The sequence below is a fragment of the Silene latifolia genome, chromosome Y (genome assembly GCF_048544455.1).
Source record: "Silene latifolia isolate original U9 population chromosome Y, ASM4854445v1, whole genome shotgun sequence".
In the NCBI taxonomy this organism is placed as follows: domain Eukaryota; kingdom Viridiplantae; phylum Streptophyta; class Magnoliopsida; order Caryophyllales; family Caryophyllaceae; genus Silene; species Silene latifolia.
Window position 1 is genome coordinate 137,805,077 of NC_133538.1, and position 26,855 is coordinate 137,831,931.

A 26,855-nucleotide genomic window follows, 5' to 3' on the forward strand; every position below is an offset into this window, starting at 1 on the left:
ACATATATGTACGTGTTTAATGAAATTTTATTTCAAGACATGTAAAGTTATTCGTCTATAATTTGTATTATTTGTTAAAAACAAAATTTACATAATAATTTATATTTTATATTGTTGTATTTGAAATAAGAACTACAAAAATAATTGCATGGGTTGTATTTGGAACTACAATATTATATGTTTGCGATGTACAACCTTCCTAATTGCAAATGAAATTATAATACGAATATAAAAACTTAAATATGACCAATAAAAACTTAAATCGTCATTTTCTACGTTTTTTATAATAACAAAATTTTAAACAGCGATCCCGTGCAATTTGCACGGGTTTAAGACTAGTAAATTAATAAAAATGTAAAGAACCATGTGAATTGGAGGAATTATCTTGTAAAATTTGTTCCGTAAGTTATGCTCAAACGTGTCTTATTTTACAATTGCAATATCGCTTCGTTCTTTAGTACAAGAATCTTATTTAAAATCCTTATATGTTTACAAGGCCTTGTCTAAACTTGTATTTCTCGTTTTATACCAAGGGTGAGGATTGACGGTATGTACACGATAATCTATAAGACAAACTATAGACTACTCCCTCTGTTCCAGTTAATAGCTTACACTTGTTTTATTTTCCCTCACAAAATAAATTAAATGTAAATTATTCATTGGGATAGAGAAAGTAGTATACTACCGAGTATTTTTAATGTATTAGTTCAACCTCTTTTCTTTTTATAAGCTGTTCAAAACATGTATTTCTCACCTCATGTTTAAGATATACACAGAGTTACTAAAATCACAATAATTGAATCTAGGGTTTCTCCTAGGGTTTCAGTCTAGGTCTTTGTTAGGTCTTGGTTTATCCTCCGTTTCGAGGCTTTTCTCGCGTGCTTCTACGTGAGATTGGCTCCGTTTGTTTGCTTTTCTTTTTTTGGCGTGTAGACTAGAGAGCAGTTTGTTTATGGCTTCCAGTTCGATGAAGGGAAAGGGAGTAATGGTCGACGGTGCCAGCGAGGGGTCGTCTGCTATTATGTGGGATGATGGATCGGAGGAGGAGTCTGAGAAGGGAAAGTTGATGTTGGTGGGACGAATTTGGGCGCAAAAATCTATCAATGTGAAGGCGGCTATTAATACTATGATCAAGCTTTGGAATCCAACGAATCCCATCATTGGTAATGTTGTGGATGCTAGAGACAAGACCTTTGTGTTTCGTTTTTGGGCGTTGCGAGATAAGGAGAAGGTCCTTGACAATCAACCATGGCATTTTGATAAGTTCGTGTGGTGCTTCAATGAGCCTAATCCATCCGGTAAGATTACTGACATCCCTCTTAATCATATTCCGTTGTGGGCGAGGGTCTATGATTTGCCAATTTCGGGTAGGGCAAATGAATCGAATGCTAGGAAAATTGGATCGACACTGGGAACATACATTGGGATGGAAGTAGGGCCAAATCCGGAGATGGATAGGGCAATAAGAATCCGTATTTTGCATGACGTGAGGAACTCTGTGAAGGCAACCATTCCTATTACAATGTCGAGGGGTAATGCGGTCTCGTTTGATGTTAAGTATGAACGCTTGCCTACTTTTTGCTATGGTTGTGGTCGGCTTGGGCATGGGGAGAAGGACTGTGAATATGGTCCTTATGATGAGGAAGAGTTACAATTTGGGGAGTGGCTTCGAGCGTCGCCGTGGAAAATTACAAAAACAGTGAAAGAAGGTGTGGGTAAGGCGGCAAGGTCTCTACAAGCGGACTTCGATGAGCAGGGTAAGAAGGATGAGAAAGATGCAGTGGCGAATATTATAGCTAAGCTACAAAATATAGCAATGGGGTTGCGAAATAAGAAGAATAATGAGAGACTAGATGTGGTGGGGAGGTAGAGATCGGGTGGAGAAGGAGGGAGAGGGGATACGGAACAAGACAGGCTGGGGGAGCTGGTGGTGAATAGGGAACGGGAGATGATGGGGAGGAGCAGGGAGGAGTCCGTGACAGCTATGGAATTAACAAAACAGGGAGAGGCTAAAGAGGTGGGAGAGGAGGCTCCAGGTGGGGGAGGTGCTGAACGAGAAGGAAGGGCGGATGATGTGGCTATGGGGGAGGGTGAATTGGGTGTTAGGAGTGTGGGGGAGGGAGTTGGGCGAGGAGGACAGGAGGTTAAGAATAGGAAATGGACTCGTACTCCTAGGTCCACGAATGATGGGGAGCAGCAGGAGCATTTGGGTGAGCTTAATGGCAAAAGAGGGAGGGTGGATGTTGAGGGGGCTTTACTGAGTGGGAAGAAAACGAAATACTCTAAAGACGGGGGCGTCATAATACCTGAGGCGGAGGTTGAGGGTGCTCAACCCCGCCGGGCCCAATGAGTATTCTAAGCTTGAACTGTCGGGGTTTGGGCCACCCCGACAGTGTTGGTGGCCTTCGTCATTTAATACGAAGGGAGGCCCCGGCCATAGTGTTTCTTAGCGAGACGAAACTCAGTGGTCGTGAACTACGGACTGTCCGAGCTAAGTTTGAGGGTTTTGAGGGGATGGAGGTGGATAGTATAGGACGGTCAGGGGGGCTCGCTTTTTGGTGGAAGAAGGAGGTTAATTGTGAATTTGTGTCGGCTTCAGTTCATCACATGGATTTCATTATTCATGAGGAATCTGGAGATTGGAGGGTGACAGGTTTTTATGGATGGCCGGTGGTGTCGGATAGGCATCTCTCATGGAAATTGTTACGGCTTCTGGGAAGTCAGTCCTCTCTTCCGTGGGTGTGCATTGGTGACTACAATGAGATACTGTTTACTGATGAGATGAAGGGTGGGCAAAGGGCGCAATGGCAGATAAACAATTTTAGAGTAGCTGTTGATGATTGTGATTTAGCTGATGTTCCGTTCGAAGGATATAAATATACTTGGGACAATGGGCAAGCAGGGGAGGATAATAGACAAATCAGAATCGATCGGGCCATGGGTACAACAGAATGGCGTGATAAATTTCCTTATGCGCGTTTGAGTCATCTTAGCAGGGAGTGGTCCGATCATTCACCCATCAAACTTGTGTTGGATAGGAGGGCGAATACGGGGGAATGTGGGAGGCGCTTTCGGTTCGAACAAGTGTGGGTGGGGGAAGAGGGGTGTGAGGAGGCGATTAGGAGAGGCTGTGATCGTGGAGGGGGTGATATTGTCTCGGTTTTGAGTGAGTGTGCGGTGGAGTTACAGGCCTGGACGAAGGTAAGTATTAGGAAAATTGTCAAAGCGATTGCAACGAAGCGACGACAGATTGAAAGGCTAAATGAGGGGGAAAGGTCGGTGGAGGATGTATGGAAGCGGAGGAAGTTAGTAAGGGAAGTGACAGACCTTTGTCGACAGGAAGAACAATTCTGGCGGCAACGCTCACGTGCTTTATGGCTTAAGGAGGGGGACCGCAATACGAGCTATTTCCATAGGCAGGCCGGGCAAAGGAGAGCTAAGAATCATATTAGTAAGCTAGTTGATGATGACGGGGTTAGTAGGAATGGGGATGAGGCTGTGTCGAGGGTCGCGACGAACTATTTTACTGAATTGTTTAAGGCGTCACCCACAAGGGAGTTTGGTGATATTTTTCACGGCTTGGAGGGGCGTGTTTGTGGGAGGATGAACGATATTCTGCGCGAGGATTATAAGGAAGAAGAGGTCACTGAGGCTCTAAATCAAATGCATCCACTTAAAGCTCCTGGTCCGGACGACATGAATGGACTTTTCTATCAAACCTATTGGCACATTATTGGACCGATGGTGATGAGCACAGTGCTGGGTATCTTGAAGGGGGGACCCGATGCCAAGCGAGATCAATCATACCCATATTGTTTTGATACCAAAAAAGAAAGCTCCGGATAAGATTCGTGATTTTCGGCCGATTAGTTTGTGCAATGTGGTGTACAAATTGGTGTCGAAGGTGTTAGCTAATCGGCTTAAGCAATTTTTGGGTGAGATAGTATCGGAAAATCAAAGTGCTTTCACGCCCGGAAGATTAATTACGGATAATGTGCTCATAGCCTTTGAATTGTTCCATCATATGAAGAACTCGAGGAGTGCGGAGGGTCATATGGCGCTTAAATCGGATATGGCGAAGGCCTATGACCGGGTCGAATGGGATTTTTTGGCCGGTGTTTTGCGGGTTATGGGCTTTGAGGAGAGGTGGGTAAATCGTGTTATGATGTGTGTATCAACGGTGACTTCGGCTGTTCTTATTAATGGTAAGGTGAAGGATGTTTTTCGGCCGGAGCGGGGGCTGCGTCAAGGTGACTCGTTGTCCCCATATTTATTCATTCTTTGCGCGGAGGTGTTGTCAAATTTGATGAGACGGGCTGTGGTACGAAACTCGCTTCACGGGTTAAGGATTGCTCCTCAGGCACCGACTATCTCTCACTTGTTTTTTGCAGACGATAGTATATTTTTCCTTAAAGCTGGTGAGGAGGAGGCGGATATGGTTAATAGCATCCTTCGGCAGTATGAGTACACGTCGGGACAGCTAGTCAATTTGGATAAGACAACGGTCTCATTTAGTCGTGGAGTGTCGCAAGCACGGCGGGTAACGATTGCAGCTAGGTTGGGGGTGAGTATTGTGACCGAACAGGAGAGGTATCTAGGATTACCTACGGTAGTGGGTCGTTCCAAAAAGCCAATAACCGATATTATTCGAAAGAAGCTCAATACAAGATTGCAAGGGTGGCGCGGGAAAATTCTGTCTAGGGCGGGTAGGGAGGTTCTTATAAAGGTTGTTGTCAATTCACTCCCTACTTATGTGATGAGTGTGTTCAAACTCCCCGCTAATTTTTGTGATGAGTTGAGCTCAAGCTGCTTTTGTTGCCTTTTGAACGGGATAGAGTAAGGAACATCCGGCTTAGTCGAGAGCGTAGGGAGGATGCGTGGTATTGGAGCATGGAAAGGGATGGAGAGTACACGGTGAAATCTGCTTATAGGTACCTCACGGGAAACGATGTTGGTGTTGCTGAACCGTCTAGTTGGGAAAGGAGTAAGTGGATGTGGAGCAATCTTTGGAAAGTACCTGTGTGGCCGCGTATCAAACTATTCTTTTGGCAATTGTGCAACGATGCACTAGCTACGAAGGTCAATTTGTCTCATCGAGTCTCTTGTGCCGATATTCTCTGTCCTTTGTGCCAGAGTTGTGTTGAGTCTAGTGTCCATCTGTTCCGGGATTGTTGGGTTTCGAGGGGGGTGTGGGAAGAGCTACATTTGGTAAGAGAGGAGGTGGCCAATATCATGGGGGTTAGGGAATGGGTGGAGGGATGTTGGCGAGATATGGATAAGCGAGATTATGGGCTTATGATGGTAGGGTGTTGGGCGATATGGGAAGCTCGAAATAGGGTGGTTTTTTAAGGGGGCAGAGTTGAGGTGAGGGACATTCTTAATCGGGTTGGGCGAGTTATGGAAGAGGTGGAAGGGGACAGGAGGAGCGGCGTGGAGCTGGACGATATGGGGGCTAAGGGTGGTGAGCGAGATGAGGGCAAAGGGTGGAAAGGACCGAGGGTGGGGTGGGTTAAGATAAATGTCGACGCTGGGGTGAAGGAGGGCATAAGTGTGGGTACTGGAGCTATTTGTCGGGATGATATGGGAAAGATTCTGTGGAGCTTGTCTCATAGTCGAAGGGAAGTGTGGGAGCCTCATGTTGCGGAAGCAGTAGCGATAATGGATAGAGTGGAGGAAGCGTTGAAGGCAGGGCATACTATGGTGGAAGTGGAAAGCGATTGCGTCGAAGTCATCGAAGCTCTCAAGAAACGCAAGGCGGGAAGAAGCATGTTTTATTTTATTATAGACGATATTTTACGTATTTGTACTTCTTTTAATTCGGTTGTGTGGTCGTTTACGCGTAGGGTAAACAATGTTTTAGCTCATGAGTTAGCACATGTGCTACCAGCTGGTACGGGTAAAGTAGTGTGGTCGAATAGATTACCCGAAACTCTTGAATGTTTGCTTGATTCGATTTAATGAGATTTCACCCTGTTGGGTTTCAAAAAAAAAAAAACATGTATTTCTCAAGTGTTGTGGTTTGAACTAAAATGATCTAAGATTTCTCATAATTCCACCTTAAATTGACGGTTTCGTACTACAATTCATGTTTACCGACTCCCAATTTTTTTTATTATAATTATTACAGGTGTTCATAGGTTCGAGTTAGATGCAGAACAAGGGACGGTAAAAATACTAGGCAATTTACAACCAGATATATTGATGCAGTTAGTCTTGCTGAAGATGGGTTGGAGCAAGTGACGGGTAATGCTACTCACAAAACGGATAGGGGAGACAAGGTGGGGGCACCCCATGTGCTTTCCTCTCTCCTCTATTTGGGTCATTTGTGAGAAAAAATGGTATCCGTCACTCCAAAGTGACGGATACGTGCCGTTTTCAATGAGATTTTGTGATGTTGATGAGGGTCTTGAAAAGGGTTAGGCTCTTTCATGGACATGATTTACTTAATCATGGACATAAATGACCATTATACCCTTGTCATTTCTACACCTCAATTTTTCATTTTGTTACCTAATTAATTAATCCTCTCAAATTAATCAATCCACACTTACCAACAAACCACTAGTCGTACGCCACCGCCACCTCCTGTGTACAACAGACTATCGGACCAGCCACTGGTGTCAATTGACGTTGTTATTATTGCGTTTGTAGATTGATTCCAAAATTGTATTTTTTTCAACTATGAGTATAACCCGACATAATTGATTTGAATGTTGGGTGCAGTATTATAAAATTGAATTCATATGATTATGCAGTATTTCGCATTGTTTGATGTCAAATCAGTTCATATCAGGTTTTTTTGCATGAAATTTCCTCGGTTTTGGTGGTTATGCAGCCAAAGTGATTAGTGCCCAATGTCAAATCAATCCACGACCAAATCAAGAAAATTGGAGACACGAGTTGATTAGAGTCTACTATACTCCAGGAATCACAGTAGATGATAATGGGTTTTAATTTATTGCACATAACACGAACATTGCTTACCGGAATATCCCTTAATTTGATAATACTAATTTCTACAAACCCTAATTTTATTAAACGAAATTGATTAAATCTCCATAATTTGACAAAGTATAGTTAATAAAGATAATAAATTAGAATTATACTTAATTGACATGAGAACAAATGTTTATAATTGAGTAATTTGAATTGACGGATTTAATTAATTGTGTGAGGAAGAAAACCGAGAGAGTTTGGGAGAAGGGCAAGGTATGGAAAAGTAATGGCAAAAAGTCACGAGTAATTCTTGTCCATGAATGAGCAACTACGCTTGAAAAAATCTACCAGAAATGCAGAGATTTCCAAGGCTTATATGACCAAGGATAGTGTCCCAGTAGACATATTCGAGGAACCACCTGCTTGTCCATGCCCACTTTGTTCACCAGATGCTCATTGTTGCAACAACAACCATAATTATTGTCATTATCCTCAACTAGGGTATTATGACAATAACATATGCTTCCGCCAACATCACCAACCACTGGCATTGCCACCATCGTCATTCCCGCATTGTCCTAACGATGGTTACTCTGGTGGAATTAGCTATTACCCTTCGCTGTCACCACCTGCACTCGAATACCCATCAGCATGGCCACCACCAGTCCATGTTGAACCTTATTATGAAGATGAGTCTTCTGCTTGCAGCATCATGTGAAGCACCAAGGGTTATATGATCAACAACTTGTTTCCTTTTTTTTTTTTTGACAGAAGGTTGAATAACTTACATTATTGTAAACAATACAGGGTAAACTACTCGACTAGGTAGCACCAGACACGTAACAACTAAATCTAGCACTACAAAGCCATACATCGAGAATACATAACATTTATATAAAAGAAAAGATGCGATATTAAGATAAGCAAGATAAACGATGGTAGAATGGCAAGAGACGACATCTTGGTCACGAACGCCGGTATCATCATCATTAACACAGAAGACCTCCAAATACCGTCGATACATACAGACGCCGGATTGAAAATAGCAAGGTGTACTTACGTTCTTGCGAAAAGAACGTAGAAAGAAAAGATGAGAGGCAAGACGATGTCCGCCCTCGACGGAGAAAAATCTCCTACACCTTAGAGATCGCATCCATTGAACGTAGGACAGATGGACCGAGAAATCCAACATGCAATGTGAAACACGAGCCCCCAGAGACACAAGCACCTCACCACCAACACCGTAAAAGGGACTTGACTTACCACTAAAGAGACGACCAAGGCTCCTATAGGAGGAGGTTATTAGGAGAAAAAAACAAGGCATGAAAATTAAAGGAAACACCATTCAAAAGACGAGAAGACCACCACCTCCGACCCCGACCAACACCACCATCGAAGATCCAAAAACCACCCTACCCAACACCCCTCAAACAGAAAAATAAGGACACCAGCACACAGAAACTCACTCCAACGGACCCAACAAACACAACCGCGGAAAGCAGTGACAGATCAGCAAGCACCACGAAACCAAAAAAGAACACCTATTTCACCAAACGACTCCTCCCAGGACCACCGCCTCACATGCAAAAACCAACCTTTAACGACATAAAATACACACAAGAGAAAAAGGGACCGATAAGGTGGGGAAATGGGGGGGATCACCTTTCGGTACCAAACAGACCCAATGAGCTATGCTCATAGACCAACAAAACAAGGACAAAGGACCGAAAGGTGGGGGAAATGGGGGGATCACCACTCGGTCCAAGCCGACCCACAAACACAAAAAGAAACAGCCGACACACAGCTGTCACAAAACAGACCGGACCAAAGACGTCGGACCTACCGACAGAAAAACAAAGCGACTAGTGTCAAACCCAGAACAAGGGCACAACGAGAAGCACCGGAAGTCGAACTCGATAAAACAATAAGATTCCGATTCACAGCCAGCCAGAAACAAAAGACAAACCAGGGGTGGGAAAAGGGGGGATCACCCCCTGGTTGCATGCAAGGTAACCGGTGACAGGACAAGGAGTCAGGAGGGCAGGAACCCCAAGGAAGCAGTGACAACAACTGGTCAGCCCGCCAGCCCGCAGAGATAGACCCGAGAAACGCCTTGAAACTCGGGTTTCCACCAATCGTTGTGGATGTTGTAACAAAGGGAGGAGCGAATCAGGCCATCGGGGATCGCAACAACGAGGAGAGGTGTTTAATCACCGGAGATGGGTCAAGGAAAGACCCCATCTCCGGCGATGGGTAGGGGGAGAAGGGAGAAGGTGGATGGTGAGGAGAGGCGGCGGAAGCAGAAGAGGTGATTTAGGGTTTTCTTTTTTGTTTAGAGAGGAGGGAGATTTAGAGATAATTAATTACCCATGAGTTAGTGGCGGAAGTTCAGAATGAGATAACGCAACTAGATGGCACAACCATTGACAAACAAAGATCTATTCTATTTGGTATTTCATCCCATGTCTTATCCTATTCTCCTTTTACCAAGGCGTTCGAAGGAATAGTGGGATAATGTAGTTATTGTAGGTGTTCTTTCAAATATGTACTCCTTAATCCCCAAACCGAGACAATCTTTTTGGCGGAGAAGAAATAGAACCTTACAAAATTGATGGAAGCACAACAGGACTGGTAATCACTCTTTATTCTTGATCTTTAGAAGGATGTTCTCCCAATTAACATTCCCTGTGATGTTTAACAAAATATCAACAGCTCGGATTAAAAATTTCCATGTCGATCAACGTCTATTGATGTTGTGTTAGATGTTTAGGGACTTAAGGATGTGTCTGGATACAAAAATGGGAGGAAGGAGGGAAGGGAAAACGCAGGGGGTGCATTTTCCATTTTTCCTCCAAATTCTTTTTTTGTTGGAAAAATTCTAATTTAGCTCAAAGGCAGGATTAGGAAGGATTTAATTTCCTTCTCCTACAAATCCTTCCACTTCGACTTTGTTATCAAATAAACAAAATCATATCCTTCCATTTTCCTTTCCTTCTTTTCCCTCCAAATTCCCCAATCCAAACATACCCTTAATCTTCTAAAATGATGTTAACAATTCTCGATAAATGAAACCACTTAACACAACTGAGAAACTTACCTGTCATGTGCCCAGATTTGGAGCCAAAGATGCAATTGGAGGACCTCGTGTATATCTCCATTGATCGCATGCTGAACACTTCTCCAGGCTTGTGCTATTTTCTAACGTACATATTTTACATATCCATAGTTTATACTTCACTGACACATCCTTTGGCTTCACGGTTTCACATGCTTCACAGACTGGAGCTAATGCCTGCAATAAATTTGTCTTTAACTAAAAAGTTCTTTCAGAAGGGTATCTGAGTAAATAACATCGCGGTTTCACAATATCTGGTATTAAACACCTTATAAGAGATTTTCTGCAACTCAATATGATAAATTTTGAAAACAGAGCACCAAACTACTAGAAAATGACGCTTCTTTTTAGGACAAAGGCAAAGATTTTTTACAAAATAGTCATATTAGAGACTCCGACAAACACTCGCATCTGACACCTTACCTAAGTGGGAGTAACACAGACGGAGTATGACAATAATAGAAGAGCATAAGCAATTATAAATATCACTCACAGGATTCAATAGTGTGCATGTTTCACAAGTCCACAAGTCAGATTCGCCGCTCTTGTTTGATGCAGTATGATTATTCGTTAACCTAGAGGTAGATAAATTTTTGGATGGGCTGACGATGTCAGGATTGGGCAGACCATTGCTGAGTGAATACGAAGAACTTGGACAGGAGTCACGGCATCTTTTTCCCAGCCTTGTATCATGAATAATGGCAGAGGTGGAATTTACATTACTTGTTAAATCTATGAGGTTGTCACCATAACTAGTACTAATCATTTTCCGAGATGTCCCACTAGAGGAACTTGAACTAGGTATACTAGGTCCAACAAATGATACTGTTTCAAAGACATCAGAATTTCCCTCATCTTCAGTATCAGCTCCAGCGAAAGATGATGCACACCAGATTTCATCTTGCAGTCTCCTTTCAGCTGCCATGGCAGCAGCTTGGGCAGGACTTAATAAGGTCATTATGGTCTTATCACCACCAAGGCGCAAAGGTCCAGCTGGCAAAAGAGAATTAAGCTTCTGCCGTTTTTGTGCTGCAGCAAGTGATGTCTTGCGTAGGGAAGAAAGAGATGGCTGACGAGAGGAACCACCTAATCGTTTTCCAGGTAGATTAAATCCTTCCCCTGTTCCAGTTATACCCTTGGTCATCAACTCCTCGAATTCCTGCAATTGACAGCAAAAATAAGAGGCAAGCAAAATAAATAAACCGGCTTTATGTTAAATGTGGATTCATTTTTCAGCTCAAGCTAAATAAGAAATGACAACATATAACTCCAATCAACAGTAGATCAGACATAAAAGATTGAGTCACAAAACTACTAACGAACTTCAAACTAAAATCCATCATACGGTGAAGACATGACAGAAACTCCACAAGCGAGAACTTTGCAGACTTCCAGTAATAAAAAAAAGTAAAAAAACTGTCGAGTTATAGCCATGTAGGATTGAGATATTCCATGAACCAGAAAAGAAAACATGGCAGGGAATCCAAACATTATATCTGCAAAGTAACATTTATAAGGTGCATTAAAGCTTCGTAATAATCTACTCCTACATTTTAAGTTAATACAGACCTTTCTAAGTTGATCCCACAGTTTATAAAAACTGGCATTATGTGGACCATGAACATTATGACATAGCTCATGTAACATTGTATCTAAAACTCTATCAAATGGTAAGAATTCCATGTCATTATTAGGCTTCCGAAGCCGCAACTTCACCTCAATCCCAGCACCAACATTCAATCCCAAAAGTTGTTTCCGCTTAGGACTGCAATTAATCAAAGAGCAAGTGTTATCCAATGCTATTTTCTCAAAAAAAAAAACATAGGCAAACAAAAACCACAACATGAAGAAGCGCCAGGACAAAAAAAAAAGCTCTCACTATCCCTCTTATATTGTCCCCATTTGACTTTTGTGGTCAATATCTTAAAATAGCAAATCAAAGTTGATATAGCCTTTGACCACCAAAGTTACATAAAACAACATAAACGATTAAACGGGATGGAGGGAATATTTAATTATTTATAACACCCATTTTAAGAGAAGAAACACGAATACCCACGTAGCCTTGTAAGCGTTTTGCCAATCACGACTCTTTTACTCCACCCAATTTCTTTAACTTTAATAGCTCAAGTATTAATCCCAAGTACACACCAGCTGAAGTATTAGTGCATTACTGCATGCAGTCCAACACCGAGAGCAAAACACAACAGAAAAAGACGTACATATTATACACATCATTTGTGAGTAATTAAGCATCAAGTGACAGTTACGCTACAAGAAGGTCAATTGGGCAGAAACAATGTCAATGAAGAAACTGATGGCATCTCCGTTATAGGAAGTTCTTCCATTACTGGAGATACAATTTTGACAGTAATCTCTTTATCTCTTTCCTAAATGATGCTTAGAAGATTTGTACAGTACCTAAGGAGGATACCTGATGAGTGATGACTGCAAGTCGTAATTACTATGGAATAAACGCCCCTTAAAACTAGTGCCCATGAGAAGTCTTTAATTAGGTATACCTTTCATCTCTTCAACCTCTCATCTTTGTAGCATACTGTTTTTTTTTTACTGCATCCCTCACTCAGTCACACATTTCCACTATATGTTTAGTGCATGGAAAACTAGCTTATAAGACATACATTTACCCACGGCATCAATTTCTTATAGGAGGAGGGAATAAGCGCTATGAGACAGTGACAACAACACCAAAATAAATACGTAGTTGTACACTTGGACGTTGGCAAAGTCGCAAAATGCCAACAACAAGGCATTCCTTCTTGATAAACAGAATGAAATTAAGTATAGAAGATAGACTCCAAACTTTTCTATAGAAAATCACAAGGAGGCTAATCCAAACATTCCTGAGTTGATGAAATCCTTAAAATAAAAAGAGCTTTCTTTTGCCAAATGAATCCAAGCAATGCCCATATTTGAGGTTTAGGCAAACTATTCTTGCATATAATTGCTCAATCTCGACATCTCGAGACTTAATATGGCGCGTAAATAAAGAATCATACTACAACACCTTACTTACAAATTCCCAATCATTTATTTACTTTTTTTTTTATTATTGGTGAGAATTATTTCAATGAAAAGCAAACAAATAATTTAGACGGACAAAGTACATTATCAACAGAAAGAGAGTAAATTCCAAACGTTAGAACTATACATTCAAATTCCATAACATCAACATCGCAGGGGCGAACGAGTAATAGAATAAGGCAAAGACGAAAAAGGAGGAACATTAAACATACAACATTTCAGAGAGGACTTTGACGCGCCAATTATGATTGCGCATTATGGGTTCGACTTGTTTTGCTATGCGCTCCATCATTTTCCGTGCTTCATCTTGTCTACCCTTTCTTTTCAACACTTTAATTTCCCACACTTTTTTCAAATTCCCCTCTTTCATTTTTAATTTCCCTGATCCAATTACTTGTAAAAACCCTAATTTGATGAATTCAGGATCAATTAAGCAAACTTGTGTGAGCATGAAGTACTAAGATTTGTTTACATTAGACTCAATTGATTTGGATTGGGATTGGGAATTGCATTGAGAGAGGGAATTGTTGTTATGAACAAAAGAGGTCTTGGGGCGATGGTGTTTGACTGTTTGTGGGATGTCTTGAACTCTTGATGAGTTGTTAAAATCTTTGACGAATTTAAACGAATTTTCGACGTACTTTGCTAAGCATGAAATCGGCTAGGGATTTGGTCAGGTATGGCTCCAACTCAAATTCGAGAATGGCTTAATCCAATTCAAGTTGAGTTCTGATCGAACCGAATTATGAGAGCTGTGATCGAATCTATTTCAATGGATCGTCAACCTTAATCAATTCATTAAGGTCATGTACTTTCTGACTTAATTTCAACTCATTTTAGTTCAGTTCAGCTCTATTAAGTTCAGTTTCATTCAGTTCATCTCTTCATACATTAACTCTAGACCTGGTTTATGGGTCAATCGGGTCGGGTTCAGGTCAGGTCGGGTCGGGTCTCTCGATGATTTCGGGTTTGGTCAGGTCATTTTGGGTTTTGGTATGTTTCGTTTTTGTTTGTCGGGTCCTCTTCAGGTCAAGCGAGTCAGGTTATTTCGGGTCGGGTCATTATCGGGTCAATGAATAAGAGAGAAAAAATCATTTCAAGTTTCTTAGGTTCAATTAGAGTTATATTTTGTAGGTTCATTTTCGGGTTAGGTGGTTTCGGATCGGATCATTTTCGTATTAGGTCACTTATGGGTCAAAAAAGCTCAGGTCATATTTGGGTTGAGTCGGGTCAATTCGGGTTTTGGGTCAATTTCGGGTGATACAGTTCGATTCAATTTCGTGTCTCGGATCAGCCTTTACGGGTCGGGTTAATCGGGCTGGGTTGCTTTTGCCAAGTTTAATTAATTCTTACTTCAATTCCAGTTTTCTTTCAGGTGAAAAAAAAACAGGGCATAACACCTCGATAATTGTATGTCTATGTATGCTCCGCTTTATTGGTAAAGTATTTAAAGGTAAGTGTTAATTTTCCTAGGAATTTCAATTTCATTGGAATTAAGTTCCTACATCCAATTCGGGTGAATTTGACAAAGGTGTTTGGTTGGTCATGTAAGAATTAAATTCCATGGGAACTTCCAATGACCAAGGGGGGAGTAAGTAAGCCAATTTCTACCTCATGTAGGTATTGAAAGTTCATGGGAACTTCTAATTCCTCCAGTTTCCAGAAAATATGACAACCAAACAACCTATGTTTTTGCAAATCATGGATTTTCCAATTCATGTGTTTTTAAAATGTTAACCAAACAACCCCTTAGGGTGTATTAAAATCGGGTCAAATTGGGCACACTCAAATTTGTCATTCAATCTCATATTTACTAAATGAATAGACAAAACTCCCACTTTTCCCGCCTAAAAGATATTTCCTAAAATAGTGTTTGCTATTTTTAAGATATACTATAGGTGTGAACATGATAAGTTATAAATGGACATAATCTTTTATATTTAAATATTTATATCATTTAATATTCACATTTTGCACAAATTTATCTCCGATCTTTTTAGGATAAGTAAATTCTTTTTTTAAAAAACTTAATGATAAAAATTTATTGACTTTTTATGATAAGAAGTTTCGGCTAAAAAATATGGTATTAGTAAATACTAATTTTCTTGCCGGTGCGTTGCACGGATATTAAAATAATATGTGATAAATTTCACAATAAAATGGAATATAGACATATAGTACATCGTTCATGTCTAAGATTTTATGTATGCCGCATGACCAACAAATAATTCCCGTTAACATAATTTTGACATAAGAATAAAAGAGTGTTTGATTAATAAAATACTTTTTTTTAGGAAAATAAAACCAATATGAAGTTTATACATATGATACTTGGACTGATAGTTTTTAGAATTTGTTCATTAATACCTGTTTATTTTTCATTGGTCAAGGAAAACAATAATATATACTCTGCATAATCAACTCAATGAACCCTACCCTTCCCCCCCCCCACCCCACCCCCCCTTGTCTATAGCAATAGTCTTGGCCCCCATCTTCTCATTTGAAACAAAATCATTCACGCAAACCCCTATTTTTCTTCCCTATTTACACATATGATCTAAAACAATCTAATCCCCTGAAAAGATCGATCCTTGTCTCCGAAACTTATCTCAAATTTATCCAACCAAGTGAAAAACTAAACCCCTACTTCTAGAAAAATTCACCATCCAATGTAAACTATCCCTTACTCTCGACAATGTTGTTTTTTTTAAGAAAATAAAACCAATATGGAGTTTATATATATGATACTTGAGACTGAGAGTTTTTAAATTTTGTTCATTAATACCTGTTTGTTTTTCAATTGGTCAAGGAAAACAATAATCATTATTGGGTCAAATGCTAGTTACGTAAAAATATTTACAGGTAGTTAAATGTTATATCTCCCGGTGAAACTATAGACGTATCTTTGAATGTGAACCAAATTCCAACGCAATATTACATGGTTGGGGCTACTTATGACACCCCCTATAACAATAGTCTTGCCCCCCATCTTCTCATTTGAAACAAAATCCTTCACGCAGACCCCTATTTTTCTTTCTTATTCACACACATGATCTAAAACAATCTCATCCCTTGAAAGATCGATCCTTATCTTCGAAACTTCTCTCAAATTTATCCAACCAAGTGAAAAACTAAACCCCTACTTTTAGAAAAATCCACAATCCAATGAAAACTAACCCTTACTTTCGACAATGTCGTTAGAATTATGATTTGAATTTAATTTGGATTGATGGGGTCAAGATTAAGTTTATCAATATGATATTTTGAGGTTTCTTGTTATTATTCATGTTACCTATATGTTTTAATGCAAGCAATACTTTGCTGATAAATAACCTTATTTATTATCACTATCCTCGTTAAACTCATCACCCTTCCACAAATGCACTCTCCCCCCACCCCACTAATTTACCCACAAAATAAAACATCAGCCACTGTGATTAGTTCTTACTATTTGAAACAACCAACAATCTACTACCACTATCATTACCTTTCTGCTACGTTTTACATTTAAGAAGTCATAAATTACATTCACCTCCATGAAACACCAATTTACTCCAGATGATATATATGGATCCTCGCCTCCCTTATCGAAGACAATTTATTTCTCCTTCAACAAAGATCAAAAGTTTAAGAAGCAATCTTCCCTCTTATCTCTCTCTCATTCCCTTCCTAGTCTTTTTCTCATCCCCTCCCCTACCTCCATTCCAAATACTCAAATAAAGTGTTTGGGTACTATGTTTGTAAACTGAATAAGTTTGAATATTATATATATATATACGAACTTTGCTATTTATTTCATTTTGCATATATAAATCTTAGTACCCCCATCTCATTTTTATTGTCACTTTTTTTCTTCAAAATTTATTATCTCATAATTATTATCCCCTTTCTAGATCTAGTAAGGAAAAACTTTAGTCAACCAACTCATCGCAATCAACCTCATTCCCACTCGAAACAACCTTTAGCCCACTACTTAATCCCTTCGGTTCACACATTAAACGGTCTAAAATGCAAAGCTTTCATCTCTCTCTTGAAAAGTCCATCTAACTAACAGAAAACTAACCGTTACTTTCTGAACTTCATCATTTTTACATCCCAAAAAGATTAAGTTGAACATGACAAAAAAATGTAGAAACTTAGGTTTTGTTTGATAACGACAGATTGAACATTTTTTTTAGCATTTTGAGAGTTTTTACACTATTTAAATAACAAATGTGCTATTTTGAGTGTTGATCATCGACATATTGAAATAGTAGATTGTGGTGTAATTTCCTGTTTATGAAAATAAAAATTGAGTTTTTTTTATCTCTGAGAAAATTAAAGATCAAACTTTATCTTTATCATATTTATAATTAATATTCTTCACTTAAAATATATAAATTTAAGCAAGTTCAAATAAGTTAGCTAAAAGTTATAAATCACAAATTGTACGAAGCAGTATAATTTTTTTTTTATTAATATGAAATAAATGTCATAAACTTCATGAGAATATTAATGCGGTAGAGAATTATAGAAGATTTGGCAAGTATGTGACCCCCTTTTAGATTTAAACTTTTTTATTTATTTTTATATTTTTGCCTAAAGGTAGTTAAAGCATCGTATTATGCATGACGAATATGTCTTACCCTTCCCCAATTCGTATCTCTCTCTAAATTATAGTGATGATGTGCTCAATTTACACACAAAAGAAAAAATATATAGCATTAACAATAATTAGTTTGCTCCATATAATTGAGTAATACCGTTTTTTATGCATGTAAATTTATCAGAAGAAAAGCTTGAGAGAGACGGTCTTCACTATGTTAGGGAAAGACTACTCTTACCCTTTTATTTGGTTTTCATGACTTTTTTTTAATGTTGATCGTTGCTTGAATTGAATCTTAACCTTATACATATGTCTATAATAAGTGTATCTAATTTACCTTCAAGCCTCATTCAAATCTATTTTATTACTCGTGGTACCATTTTTACTTTAAATTGTAAAACAATCGCACAATAAAGTTTTTCAAAACATTTACTAATTTGTCATAATATTATATTTCGATTCGCAAATTAGCAGCAACTTTCTTTATCTTTTAATACTCCTTGAAAAATAGATATCAAACTTTGTACTTATCAATAATTTGTGAATATGTTATTTAAATTTTGATTAATATACTTTTATATAATGACAAATGAATGTAAATAATATAATAATAAATTATCAATTGAAGTTGAAGTGTATTGTGAGGGAAGTAACTTTAAAATTAGTAGGAGAAATACATATGACATTTGAAAAATAAACTTCGTAATATGTATAATTAAATATGATATTAGCAATAACAAAAGACGTAGGGGCATATTTCAACGTTCATTTTACTCTTTACATGAGTAAATTCCATGTAGTACGTATTAATCATGCACATTTGTCACAACCCAGTTCGGCCTAGGGCCTTTTAGCCTCGTAATACCTCATTTTTTTAATCGGAAGTTGTTATAAAATTGGATATTATAAATATATCAAAGGTTTTTTTTCCTTCTAATTTAATAAAAAGTGAACAAATACTAATGAATATTTTTTTAATATTAATAAATTGCAGATAATTAATTTATTTCCTGTTCCTAATAATAAAATTGTAAAATAATTAATTAATTCTTATTTCTAATAGGAAAATCATATTCCTAATTATAATAGAAAGAATTTAAATGATTATTATCTCCTAATTCTAATAGTATAATTTAAAAAAAAAAGCCTTAATAAATTGTTAATTTATTTTCTATTTCTGATAGAAAAATTGTAAAATAATTAATTAATTTTCATTTCTAATAGGAAAATTATATTCCTAATTATAATAGAAAAATTGTAAATAATTAGTTATCTCCTAATTCTAATGCTAATAGTATAATTAGAAAAAAAAGCCTCCTTTAGTCACCTATAGTATTCTTTCTTTTAAACCACGTTAAACATCAAATTATTAAATAACCACCGTAAACACTCAAGGAAGGTCCAACGTCATGTAAAACTCACATCAAACCATTATCTCAACCCCACTTTATACTGACAAAAAGTTTAGAAGCAAATAGGAAATGAATGGATGAAGGAAATGAATGGATGAAGATCTTGAGGTAAAGACCTAAACATTAACCCTTTAAAGTAATTAAAGTAAACATATAGGCAAGTACTCCATATGTATCATACTTTAGAATCATTTGTCATTATAATACAAATGAAATTCAATAATGGTCATTAAGGTCTTGTTCTTTTGGACTGAAACGAACGATCGAATCGAACTTATAGGATTTGAATCGAATCGAATCGAACTTATAAGATTTGAATCGAATCGAATCGAACTTATAGGATTCGAATCGAACTTATAAGATCTCGAATCGATCGAACTTATAGGATCTCGAATCGAATCGAACTTATAGGATCTCGAACAGTAATCGAACTTATAAAATCGAATCGAATCGAACTAAACTTATAGGAGCCGAACTTAACTTTATTATTATTATTATTATTATTATTATTATTATTATTATTATTATTATTTTTTTTTTTTTTTATTATTATTATTATTATTATTATTATTATTATTTTTTTTTTATTTTATTTTATTTTTGCAAGAAGTTACCTCCATTTTTATTCATCCAATAATAGGAAAAAAGATGGAGTAGCCTTACAAAACTATCCACTAGCTTGGCATCAAAGTGCCAAGCAAAAATCACACTACCTATTTAGATGCTCAACTAAGGTATTGTAAATACTATCCTTACTAAAAGCTAATAAACGAACTCCCACAATGTATTTAATTTGCTGAACTAAGATCTCATGACTCCTTTCCTGGCTAGTGAAGATTCTTTGATTCTGTTCATGCCATAAGAAATGAACTGTAGCAGCCAGAGTACAAATGAACCAGTTAGAAGACCAATGTTTACGGTGCTTCCTGCTCTTAATCCAGCCAATCTTCTGCTTTAGGGTCATCCCCCTTCTGCTAATGCCAATCCAAGTGAGCAAAGCTTGCCATACTGCCTTGGCATAATCACAATTGAAAAACAAATGCCCATGACTTTCAGCAGCAGCTCTGCAGAGGCTACATCTGTTAGGCATGATCAAACCCTTGCCAATAACATTATCAACAGTTGGCAGATGAGATTCCAGAGCAAGTGAAATGGTAATGCGATGAGCAGGGACAATGACAAGCCTACTAATAGGTTCAGTCCATGGGACAGCAGGATGCTTTGTCCTGAACAATTCATAGCCTTTAGAGAGAATAAATCTACCCTGGTGAACACATGTCTGAACGAGCAATTGAGCCTGCTGAATGCCACCTGCAAGCTGAATACAAGCATCTCTAACCTTCAAAATTCCCTTCAAACTGTCAGGGAAACTATCTTTAATGGGAGTGTGCTACACATCAGTCCCTTTAAAGGGGTAACTCTGAATCCATTTGACCCAATAGCTATCATCAGTGCTGCCAAGCTTCCAAACCCACTTTAATAGCATTGCTTTGTTCTATGAGAGCAACTCCTTTAACCCAAAACCCCCTTCTTTCCAGGGAGCACAAACTGCTTTCCAGCTTTTAAAAGTCATCCTTCGATGACCTTCCTGAACTTGCCAAAAGAAGTCTTTACTCAATTTGTTGATAATTTTAAGCACACCCAGAGGCAAGAGGATACTAGCACACCAGTAATTTTGAAGACCAAACAGAACAGATTGGATCAGTTGAAGTTCACCAGCATAGCTGAGAAACTTAGTGGACCGGTGATGAATAGCATTCTGCAATTTAGTAATAAGCATACCAAAATTGGTAAGGCATAATCTGGCTGCATTCAAAGGAACACCCAGGTATCTGATAGGAAAGTCCTCATGCTGAAAATGTGTGAATGCAAGGATAGCCTGTTTGACTTGCTCCTGGACTCCTCCAAAGAAAATGGAAGTTTTCTCAGGGTTAGCTCTTAAACCAGAAAGCCTACCAAAATGTTCCAGGGTCTGCACAACAGCTTTAACAGATGGCAAGTCACCTCTGGTGAAAATCATTAAGTCATCAACAAATATCAGATGAGTAAGCTTGATTCCCACACATTTAGGATGCATAGAGACCTGAGGTAATTTGCAAATTTCACGAAGATATCTGGACAAAACCTCCATGCTCAACACAAAAATGTAAGGGGAGAAAGGATCTCCCTGACGAACACCACTTTTCCCCTTGAAAAATCCATGACTGGAGCCATTGACTTTCAAAGAGAACCAAGACCCAGAGATGCAAGCCATTATGAGCTTAACAAAGGCAGCAGGGAAGTTAAAAGCTACCAACATATTCTCAATGAAAGACCATTGCAAAGTGTCAAAAGCCTTCCTTATATCTACCTTCATTAAACATCTAGGAGTGAGGTACTTCCTATTGTAACCCTTAACAAGGCCCTGAGACAGCATCACATTTTCAAAAATGTTTTTACCTTTGACAAAAGCACCTTGTTCTCCTCCAATAAGCTTAGGAAGGAGATGTTGCATGCGGGTAGCAATGATCTTACTGGTGACCTTGTAAATAGTGGAGCAGCAAGAGATAGGCCTGAAATCTTGAACATACTTAGGAACATTTTTCTTAGGCAGAAGAGAAATGAGAGTGGTATTGGCTTGCTTTACCAGTTTTCCAGTAGAGAAGAATAACTGAATAGCATGGCAAAAATCCTATTCAATAACATCCCAAGAATGCTTAAAAAATCCTGAAGAAAAACCATCAGGTCCAGGGCTTTTGTTAGACCCTATACTAAACAAAGCAGTCTTAATTTCAGAGTTACTGACTGGAGCAGTCAAAGGTATCCAATCATCAGAGGACAAGGTGGTTCCTTGAGCAATAAAGGAACTGTCCAGGGGCTCTACAGGAGTTGCAGTCCCAAGAAGATCAGTGTAATATTCCACAAAGGCATTAGCAACATTGTCCAAGCCATGTTGAGTGGGCCCATGCATATCAACAATTTCACCAACAATTTGTTAAGCCCTTCTCTCAGCAATTTTGGCAAAAAAGAATTCAGAGCAGCAATCATCATGTTTAATAGTATGCTCCTTAGCTCTCTGACTAAGGATATTGAGTTCAGCTTTCTTCAACTTACTAAAATTGTCCAGAAGTTGTTTTTTCTCAGCAAGAAGGGCAGCAGAAAAAGGGGAATTTTGAAGAGCTTATTGACATTGAGACAGCTGAGCTCTAGCAGTAGCAACCCTATCACCAATATTAGAATAAGAGTTTTTATGAAGGCCAGCTAAATCCTGCTTGATGGCCTTGAGCTTACTGAAAATGATATGCATTGGAGTACCATAATGAACTTCTTTCCACCTACAACTGATAAGCTCCTTGTAAGAAGGTTCAGCAACCCAACAGTTGAGAAAATGGAACCTTTTTTTAATAGGAAGACTAGGAAAGACAGTCATAATGACTGGAGAGTGGTCAGAGACCCCAGCAGGAGGATAAGCAGTATTAGGAAATTGATGAATCCAAAACTGATTACCCATAGCCCTATCTAATTTTGACCAAGTCCTAGTCCCAGACTCCTACTTATTAGTCCAGGTATATAAGCAACCAGTACCATTAATATCCTCCAACCCAGCATCAACAATACATTCATTAAAAGCCATGATGTCCTCTAAATCAGGGGGATTAGGACCAATCCGTTCATTGATATCCCTTACAACATTGAAATCCCCAAGAGTAAGGAGTGGCTTCTGATGGAGAGAGGTCCGTCTCAAGTGAGACCAAAGATCAGACCTAGCATCACCAGTATTAAATCCATAAACAACAGACACCCATACCACATTCCCTGTAGCAAAGTGCTTGACTTTACAGAAGATGTGTTGAGCATCTTGATGTAACTCTTCTACATGAATAGTAACAGGATCCCAAATGCACCAAATTCTCCCATTGTAATGAGATTTACAGTTAGTAAGAATCTCATAGTTATTGAAATACTGAAGAGATTTTTTATTTTAACCCTAGTTTCCAAAATACCAAGCAGGTCAATATGGTTAGTCCTTATAAAGTTTCTGACCTCAGCTTGCTTTAAGGGCTCATTGAACCCTCTGATGTTTCAAGTGGCTATCTTCATTTATCAGGTGGAACAGAAACCTCCTCTATAGCAATGGCATTACTACCTTTTGCCAAATAAACCTCTGCAAAACTCAACACTTCAAACCTATTAGAGAGGAAGGTATAGGTGATGGTCTGTTGAATAGCCAAACATTGAGACTTCTGTCTAGAGCCAGAGGATCCTGAGTGCATTACAGAACTAACAGCCAGCTTGCCCCCTCTCCTTAAGAGACGAGTAGGACCTAGCAAAGGGCATCCTGAGCCCCCTCCCCAAAAAGGAAGAGTAGGCAAGTTAGCAGCATAGCCTGAGGTACCACCTAACCCCTGGCCTCCTGAGAAAGAATTCAGGGAGCCCTGCTTCACAGATAAGACAGTACCTTGGAAAGGTGGAAACTGACCTAGCATAAGGGGTCCAGAGTGCCTTACAGAAGGGGGTATGGAGCAGCTCAACTGAGACTCACTTGGACATAGGCCTAGATGGCAGCATTCTGAGCCTGAATCCTTATGAGTTTCAGTAGATCCACCCTTACTCCCTGCTGAGATACCACCTCTCCCTTTGCATCCTGAGTCAGTGCCATCCTTAGCAGGTTGCTGCCTTTGAGTAGCAGGTTGAGAGACAGGTCGAAAAACTTTCTTGTGCTTCTTATGAGGAGCCACAACCTTAGATTTCATAGCATTGGGAGGTTTAGAAACATTCCTGTTAAACTTACAAGTCCTCTCCTCATGCCCTAACTTACCACAGCTTTTGCAATGATAAGGTAACCATTCATAATGAATCCTTTGAACAGAATAATCCTGAAAAGGAGTTTTGATAACCACAATCTTTGGAAGCTCAGCAGCTATGTCAACTTCAACCAGAACTCGGGCAAAAGACAATCTAGTCTTCATGGTAGTAGGATAATCATCAAACAACGGCTTACCAATCTTACTTGCCATCTTACTAAGAATGGTTTCAGTCCAGAGAAATGGGTCAAGATCAGGGAAAAGGACCCAAATGGGAACACATGAAACTCTCTCCATTTCTTGAGAAAAAGTAGGATACCATTGCTTAAGGATGAGAGAGTTTTGACCCAAAGTCCAAGGACCATCCCTAAGAATAGTATGCATATCTCCCATGGAAGCAAAACGAAAACTAAACCAACCCTTCTTAAAATATTGAACAATGGGTAAGGAGACATGATTCCAATGCTTAGTAACAAAATCTTGCATTGACTTAAGAGATGGTTTAGCCCCTAGAACATTACCCATAAGAGTACATTCCTAGGAATTCAATTCAGACTGAATTTCATCCATGTCAACAACAATAGGAGCTTCAAGATCAGAAGTACAATGAAGACTCATACCCAATTTCTTTGACTCATTAACAACACTAGACCAATTTTTATCGGGTACTTTTGTTGCATTCACCGTAGTAGGAACATTCAAAGAACTAGCATTCACAATAGATGCATCACCATCAAAATTCAATACAGAAATGCGAGGTGGAACAGAAGCATCTCTGTTAATGGCGAAGAGAACAGAAGTGCTATCATCTTGAGTTACAAGAGAATTACCTATCGTTGAAGATTGAGGAGGATTAACAATTGTCCTAGAAAAGGATTTAGAAGCAGATTTGTCCAATGCTTCCACAATTAGGTCATTAATGGTGGACGCTCGAGCAGGGGACATCTGGGTTTGAGAATTCTCCGTCAATTCTTCACGAGAAGGCAAGAAAGTCGTATCTAGAGAATCGTAATTAGTAGAGCTCAACAATGGTGCTCGATTTTTCGGTGGGCGACCTCTCCCTCGAGCCATAGGTCAACAATGGCGAAAACTTGTTCGTCAAGATTGAGAGAAAAGCTTTCTCTAACTAGACTAGAAAGAGAGAGAGCGCGTTTATTATTATTATTATTATTATTATTATTATTATTATTATTATTATTATTATTATTATTATTATTATTATTATTGTTGTTGTTGTTGTTGTTATTGTTGTTGTTATTGTTGTTGTTGTTATTGTTGTTGTTATTGTTGTTATTATTGTTCTTATTATTCTTATTCTTATTATTATTATTATTATTATTATTATTATTATTATTATTATTATTATTATTATTATTATTATTATTATTATTATTATTATTATTATTATTATTATTATTATTATTATTATTACTTGCCAAGAGAGAACATTGATAAAAAAAATTATACTCTAAAACACAAGGTAAAATAATAACATTTTTCCGCTTTATATGCATTGGTTTGTTCATACATTATACTACGATTACATTACGATAACAAATAAATCACATATTATATCTTTTTTTTCTAACCATTTATTTCCATATTATCATAATCCTCATCACTTTCATCTTCACTATCACTCTCAACAACGGATCCATTGACTCGCCAAATATTTTTGACTATGTTGTTTCGTACCTAATACATGACCTTATTCCGCTTTTTATCAATTATGCCCAAATCTATTGTGACGCTGAAATTATTAATGAGAGGAGTAATTTTTTTTTTAAAATAATAATGTATGTATCGAATAATTAATGTCAAATGTTTTTGTATCGGTCTTTAAAAATAATACTTTGTATATAGCTTTTCTGAACTAAATTTATAAGATCTGAATTTTTCTGAACTGAACTTATAGGATCTGAACTGAACTTATAGGATCTAAACTGAACTTATTGGATCTGAACTGAACTGAACTTATAGGATCTGAACTGAACTTATAGGATCTGAACTGAACTTATAGGATCTGAAGTGAACTGAACTTATAGAATCTGAAGTGAACTGGAATTAAGTGACTTTAAGTCCAAAAGAATAAGGTCTAAAGCTCCAAACCTGATACAATGTGTAAGGGTCACCTTGTTTTTTACTATATAATATACTCGGTCCTCTGTTTCAGTTATTTATTTATATATTCTATTTTGCTGGGTATTTTGATCATAAACACTCAATTTAGTTCACTTGTCATCTAATAAGATAAACAATTAATCGAAACGGAATGAATAGCTATTATTATACGATTTGTCAATTTAAGCACATAACGGAATGACTACTTTATTTGTAGTAATTCTTATGCAAGGCGGTGGTCGTATTTTAAAATATCTATCATAGCATTGGTTATAACTTTCTATTTGTTGTTTCCGTTTAAACTTCATGTAAAGCCATTCAATTACTCAATACTAAATCAAGTTACGTATAAGTAATAAGTTAAGAAATCAATTATTAACTATTTTGAATGATGCTAAATCAATTATTAACTACCCCTAAACCGCAGCCGTGTCACTATATGTTGCAGCATCCACGTTTATTTTCCAAACTTCGGGGCAGGAGTTATATGCTAGCTACAATTTATTTGTCATTACCTCATCCTTCCATCCAATATTTTAGCATTACCCGTAATAACAAATGGTTCCCCACTTCCCCTGGCAACTCTATGATTTACTTTGTTATTGTAGTTTCATATTGCCCAAGCACCATTACAAAAGTGTATTGAAGTTAAATTGTTGAGCATTAGACATTGATAATATTGCTAATTAAACATTAAAGAACAGCTATGTGCGTATATCTTTTGATAAAGATAAAGCAACAATCTCTTACCTTTCGTGACATTAGTTACCTCTTTTTTGTCTAGATCGAGACACACAAACACCATAACAATGCAAGTAGTCCATTATCTATGATGTAAACGTAATTGTGCTGCAAAA

The 26,855-nt window shown here is 38.1% G+C and overlaps 3 protein-coding genes across 5 annotated transcripts; 1 reads left to right on the top strand and 2 right to left on the bottom strand.

Moving 5' to 3' along the window:
• The first annotated feature begins 5,397 nt into the window (after positions 1 to 5,397).
• Positions 5,398 to 5,958, top strand: LOC141629026 (uncharacterized). Its single transcript, XM_074442100.1, has one exon. It carries the CDS (start codon positions 5,398 to 5,400, stop codon positions 5,956 to 5,958), a length of 561 nt encoding a protein of 186 aa, XP_074298201.1.
• Positions 5,959 to 7,084: 1,126 nt separating this feature from the next.
• LOC141626470 (uncharacterized) lies at positions 7,085 to 13,722 on the bottom strand. Of its 3 annotated transcripts, XR_012536056.1 has the most exons (6): positions 13,309 to 13,719; positions 11,621 to 11,816; positions 10,545 to 11,210; positions 10,034 to 10,228; positions 9,536 to 9,621; positions 7,090 to 7,634 (listed from the first exon to the last, which is right to left on the bottom strand). XR_012536056.1 is itself a non-coding variant. In XM_074440263.1 (5 exons), exons 1-4 carry the CDS (start codon positions 13,545 to 13,547, stop codon positions 10,037 to 10,039), a joined length of 1,293 nt encoding a protein of 430 aa, XP_074296364.1. In that variant the 5' UTR covers positions 13,548 to 13,722; the 3' UTR covers positions 7,085 to 7,634; positions 10,034 to 10,036. The 3 variants fall into 3 exon arrangements, 2 of the variants coding, with proteins under 2 accessions (XP_074296364.1, XP_074296363.1); XM_074440263.1 differs by lacking the exon at positions 9,536 to 9,621 and having other exon boundaries at positions 7,085 to 7,634; positions 13,309 to 13,722; XM_074440262.1 differs by lacking the exon at positions 7,090 to 7,634 and having other exon boundaries at positions 9,256 to 9,621.
• An 8,900-nt stretch (positions 13,723 to 22,622) lies between these two features.
• LOC141629027 (uncharacterized) lies at positions 22,623 to 24,402 on the bottom strand. The gene is made up of 2 exons (XM_074442101.1): positions 23,194 to 24,402; positions 22,623 to 23,036 (listed from the first exon to the last, which is right to left on the bottom strand). Exons 1-2 carry the CDS (start codon positions 24,400 to 24,402, stop codon positions 22,623 to 22,625), a joined length of 1,623 nt encoding a protein of 540 aa, XP_074298202.1.
• Positions 24,403 to 26,855: the final 2,453 nt, after the last annotated feature.